Source organism: Vombatus ursinus, unplaced genomic scaffold (assembly GCF_900497805.2).
Source record: "Vombatus ursinus unplaced genomic scaffold, bare-nosed wombat genome assembly UNPS02014945.1, whole genome shotgun sequence".
Classification (NCBI taxonomy): Eukaryota; Metazoa; Chordata; class Mammalia; order Diprotodontia; family Vombatidae; genus Vombatus; species Vombatus ursinus.
Window position 1 is genome coordinate 20420350 of NW_020954723.1, and position 5820 is coordinate 20426169.

At 36.9% G+C, this 5820-nt stretch overlaps 1 protein-coding gene across 1 annotated transcript in view; it reads left to right on the forward strand.

The window, feature by feature from the left end:
• Window positions 1-5820, forward strand: part of SNW1 (SNW domain containing 1) — a 29879-nt gene that overhangs the window by 8942 nt on the left and 15117 nt on the right. The window contains exons 4-5 of the mRNA XM_027844711.1: window positions 4383-4478; window positions 4567-4673. Coding sequence (XP_027700512.1) covers window positions 4383-4478; window positions 4567-4673 — 203 coding nt within the window. The remainder of the gene's footprint in view (window positions 1-4382; window positions 4479-4566; window positions 4674-5820) is intronic.

Consider the following 5820-nt stretch of genomic DNA (forward strand, 5'->3'; position numbering starts at 1 on the left):
CTCTCTCTCTCTCTCTCTCTCTCTCTCTCTCTCTCTCTCTCTCCCCCCACCCATATATATATATATACCTTAAATATATTATCAATTTGAAAGACTTAGAATATAGTAAAATACATTAAAATATACAAAACCTAATATTTTATTTAGGATCTTTTGGTGCCTTGGGGCCATCACTATGAAAATCAGTTTTTGTAAAATACGAAATGGTTCAGTTCATGTTAATCTTTCCAGATTTTTCCCGAAACATCCTGCTCATTCATCATTTTTTGTAGCACAATAATATTCTATCACCATCATATATCACAACTTGTTCAGCCATTCTACAGTCAGTGGGCATCCTCCTCAATTTCCAATTCTTTGCCACTACTAAAAGAGCTGCTATAAATATTTTTGTATAGGTCCTTTTTTTTTTTTTTAAATCTTTTTGGAATACAGACCCAGTAGTGGTCATGCTGGGTCACACTGTATGCAGAGTTTTATAGCCCTTTGGGTATAGTTCCATATTGCTTTCCATAATGTGCTTTAGTGTCCCAGTTTTCCCACATTCCTTCCAACATTTGTCATTTGCTTTTCCTGTCATAGTATCCAATCTGACAGGTGAGGGGTGGTACCTCAGAGTTGTTTCAGTTTACATTTCTCTACTCAGTAGTTTTAGAGCATTTTTTCTATAACCATAAATAGCTTTGCTTTCTTCACCTGAAAACTGCCTATTCATATCCTTTGACCATTTGTTGGTTGGGGAATGACTTGTATTATTATAAATTTGACCCAGTTCTCAATATATATATGAGAGATGTGGCCTAATTTTCCCCCAGTTTTCTGCTTTCCTTTTAATTGGTTTTATTTGTGTAAAAACTTTTTAATTTAATGTAATCAAAATTACCCATTTTATATCCTACAATGCTCTCTATCTCTTGTTTGGTAATAAATTTTTCCCTTATCCCTAGATCTGACAGGTAAACTATTCTTCACTCTTAATTTGCTTATAGTATCATCCTTTATGTCTCAATCATTTTGACCTTATCTTGGTGGGCGACCACATCTTTATATTCGTACAATTGATTGAGATGCATGGGCAGTGTAGTAGTGGAAAGAATTCTGGACTTGAAGTCAAAGAACCTAGATTCAGATACCAGCTCTGCCACCTTGTGTGTGACCTTGGGTAGTCTACTTCACTTCACTGAGCCTCATCTTCCCTGTCTTTGAAATGACAGATTTAGACTCAGTGGCCTCTTTAAGGTCCCTTCTAGCTCTAAAACTATGCTCCCTTGAATACAGATCATTGAATATAGAATATCATTGAATACAGAACATTATTCTTATCATGAAACTAGAGAGAGAAAAATTTATTAAGCTGATATAGTATGCCAGTGAGGGCAGCTAGGTGGCACCATGGGTATAACAATGGTCTTGGTAAAAGGAAGACTCATCTTCCTGAGTTCAAATCTGGCCTCAGACACTTACTAGCCGTGTGACCCTGGAAGTCACTTAATCCTGTTTGTCTCGGTTTCCTCATCTGTCAAAGGAGCTGCAGAAGGAAATGGCAAACCACTCCAGTATCTTTGCCAGTAAACCCCAAATAGGAGTCAAGAAGAGTGACATGAAGAAGACATACCTGAAAAATAACTTAACAACATGTGTCAGATATTGTGCAAGCACTGGGTATATCAATACAAGAAAGCAAGACAATATCTGCCCTCAAGATGCTTACATTCTAATGAGGAGGACAACATAAAGTCAAAGCAGCTTTCAAGGAGGAAGAGGAAAAAGTTCAGAGAATGGAGTGTAGAGTATTCCTGGGGGCCCGCCTGAAACAGTCTGGGGAGAAAAAGTTTTAAAGCATTAGGCTCGGCCATCTTAAAGGCTGTTCTTCAACCAGATATTTCCCATGCGTTTGTCCATCTTACAAGAGTCTTTGAATGATGTAACAATTGAAGTAACTTTATCCAGATTTCTGATTCTTAATGTCAAGAAAGAAAGATATAAAATAGACATTCTCATCAATAGTGTTCACCACTGTCATGGAGAATATTGAGTACAAAGTCCAAATGAAAGGACTTTATAGATTCTTTATAGATGATGTAGTTTCCAGCTGTTCTTATTGGACATTACATTGTACCGATAGCATTAAATGCTGGTGTATCACAGCCTTCTAAATAAGATCCTTAATTACACAGAAGAGTTGGGTCTTACTTTGCATATAGAAAAAGTACAGTAGGTGAAGAATGCCTTTTATTGAGGCAATGATAGGCAGTTGGATAAACAATACGTGCTTGTGTGTGTGTAGATTGGACAGTGAACTGGGAAGAATAGAACAGAAGGAAGAAAGGGAACTGGATTGCTTTAGGAACATGTGCAGTTCTTTTAATCACTCCAAGACTCATCTTTATAACGAGTTTTGCAGTGAGTGGCTGTGAGTTAGGGAATGCTGTTCTAAATAGTTAATGTTGAGGATCAGCAAAAGAGAACAAGATAGGGTACATAGCGGTGTGCATAGTTACAGCCAGTGAAGAATTGGGAAGAAGCAACATAAAGGCCATCAAAGAAATTCATGAACGAGTGGGAAAATGTGGGGATAACTAATGGATTGCCCCTATGTTCAGAAAATGCCCTTTGAACTTATTGGGTAAAAGCTTTTTTAAACTTCAGAAAAGCATGGACAAGAGTTGTATGGGATGGTGAAACATAGATGGATTATAGTCTCTATCTTTAGATGAGACCATAGACCCATTAAATATTCTTAAAGAATTCCAAAAAACAAAGTGCAATTACTTATGATAGAACTTCATTCATGCTTGGGGAGAGTGAACTCAAACTTAAAGCAGTTTCTGTACAGCCATTGGATCTACTATATTTACTTTTAAATGAGCATAATTGAGGGACAGTTGATCTCATACTTGTCAAAGCCTTGCATAGGGTTAATCCAGGCTGGGTTGAAACCTGGTCAATTGACAAACCAGGCTTGGCTGACTTTACATAGTTTGGCATAGACTTCTATGTCTTAAAAGCCATTCAGAAATCAAAAGGTCACAGCCAAGTCAGTTCCATCTATATTGCTCCTTCAACTAAGTCAGGAAAGAGTATACATAAAAACAGCAGCAGAGCCATGTGCTTATGGTTTCCTGTTGACCTAGGTGGGGAGAGTAGGCCACCGGTGCTGGTTCCTGTATCTCTCAACAGTAGCAGGACCATATGCTCCAGGCTTCATGCCAGCTCTAGGTGAGAAAAGGCATCCCTCCCAGCTCCTTCATTCAGGTCTACACAGAATCTCATGTAAGAAAAACTGCTGCCCTCCCCACCAACCAGGATTCATGAAGGAAGTCAGCAGTACTTAAAATTAATCCGAATACTCATACAACATCCTACTCCCCCGCCCCAATTATGGTCTCTACTGTCCTTTTTATCATATGGTGAAAAGAGAATGGAAGAAAATTACAGTATTCCCTCCCAACTTCTTCATTCAGGTCTACAGCAGCTCTTCCTCCTCATTGGACAGTAGGCAAGGAAACAGGCAAAATTCTTTCTGCTATGCAATTTTGATAACTTCTAATAGTTAAGACTTCATTTATGATTTTCATTCCAAAGAAGACCCCACCTCTTTTTATATGCAAAAGAAGTTGCCTCAGGACTTCTGAAAGAGGTAATAGGTACAAAAATGTATTTACAACAGACAGATATTTTGTTTCTTTAAGTTTTGAATGTGGACAACAAGATGACATATCAACATATGAAAGATTAATTTTATCATGGAGAGGGGATTGAATTTTGAAAATTATTTGCTGGGGACAGCTAGGTGGCGCAGTGGATGGAGCACCAGCCCTGAATTCAGGAGGACCTGAGTTCAAATCCGGCCTCAGACACATAACACTTGCTAGCTGTGTGACCCTGGGCAAGTCACTTTAACCCCATTGCCTAGCCCAAAAAAAAAAAAAGAAAAAAAAGAGAGAAGAAAATTATTTGCTGGCTTGACTTAAGATCTGCTGAGCTTATGATCAGTAATTATTGCTAGATACAATTTGTATAATTAATTTCAAGATCTTACAAGTCTTTGGAGACCTGTTATTTATCACTAACAAAGATGAGTGATGTGTAAAGGGTTTCTTTGGTACTCTTTATTTTGGAGCCAACTTGATTAAGTGATGTTGAATAACGTTAATGCCTGGAGTCAAGGGAAAGCTACTAACTTATATTATCAGAAAACAGTTTATGTAACTATTTTAAAATTTTTATGTTTTTTTCTATCTTAAAAAACAAAAAACAACAGAATGAGTGTCCCAAATTTGCCTTTATACAAGAGGACACATTCTCTTTTAAAATAATTTAATGAGGTCGCTGCCTTTGTTCTTTACTCTTTCTCATTCTAGTTGTTTAATCCATTTTAGGTTATTTATAGCAAGTACACTGACCTGGTTCCCAAGGAAGTTATGAATGCAGATGACCCAGACCTGCAAAGACCTGATGACGAAGCCATTAAAGAGGTACAAATTTATGTACATGGTTATTATAAAAAAAATTTTTAGACTTTGTTGATTATCAAGCCACTTAAAGCCATGTTTTTGATTTCAGATTACAGAAAAGACACGGGTAGCCCTAGAGAAATCTGTATCACAGAAGGTTGCTGCTGCTATGCCAGTTCGAGCTGCAGATAAACTAGCTCCAGCTCAGTATATCCGGTATGAGTCAAATTAATGGTTTTTTCCTCAAAGTTTTAATAACAGCTTCAGCAATATAGGTGATCTTATTCAAGATTTCTTCTCTCAAGGAACTAGTTGTTCTACTTAGTCAAAATGGAAAAAAAGTTATTCATAATTAAATGGCTTAAAGTGCATTGACTTTTTTTGAATGCCATTTTAAAGTGATAGTAATTGCTATTTAATCAATAACCTTTAGGATGTTTTTCAGACTATTTTTGTCTAAGAAATTTATCTTACAATATGTAAGTCAACCCAGATTTGTTGTCTAGAAACTCTCTCGTTAAAAAAAAAAATGCATCTTTTAAGTGTTTCCAAATTATAGCTTTAATGTTGTGCTTAGCCAAGTTTTTCCTTGGCAGGACAAGAAACAGAGCTCTTGAAAGAAAATTTAGAGTTAGCAAGGACACTATTACTTAGTTTCCATACTGTAACCAAAAGTTGAAGACTAATAACTGAGTCTTTTACTCGGAATCTTGTAGGATTTTTTCCCCTTAAAATGTAGATTCTGTAGGTATCTTTTCTTAGCTTGTTATTTATGAAACTAAGGACTATGCCTCTTTACCCCATGACAAGAAATTGCATAATTGAAGGTATGATAGAAAAATAAATGGACATATAGTTGTTTCTACCTTTTGGTTTCAGTTTAGTCCTCTTACCAATGCTGCCATAGTCTAACCCTGGGTTAGGAATCTGAATGTTACTCTAGACTCTACATCCTCACTCACCTCCCATAGCCAGTTAGTTGCCACATCTTGTCATTTTTCCCTTCACACACCTATGTATCTCCACTCACAACCATCATCCTAGTTCAGGCCCTTATCGCTGCTGCTGCTTCTTCTTCTTCCTTTTTTTTTTTTTTGTAAATAGTATTTAATTTTTTCCAATTACATGTAAAGATAGTTTTCAGAATTCATTTATTATAAGATTTTGAGTTCCAAATTTATTCTCCCTCCCATCCCCTCTCCCCAAGATGGCAGCAGTCACCTCTTGCCTATACTATTGCAGTAACCTTGTAATTGGTGTCCCTGCGTCATCTGTGTCTACACAGCTGCCAAAGTGATTTTTACCAAAAAAGAGGTTTTAACCGTATCACTCTCATCGGTGAATTCCAGAGGTTGCCTGTTGC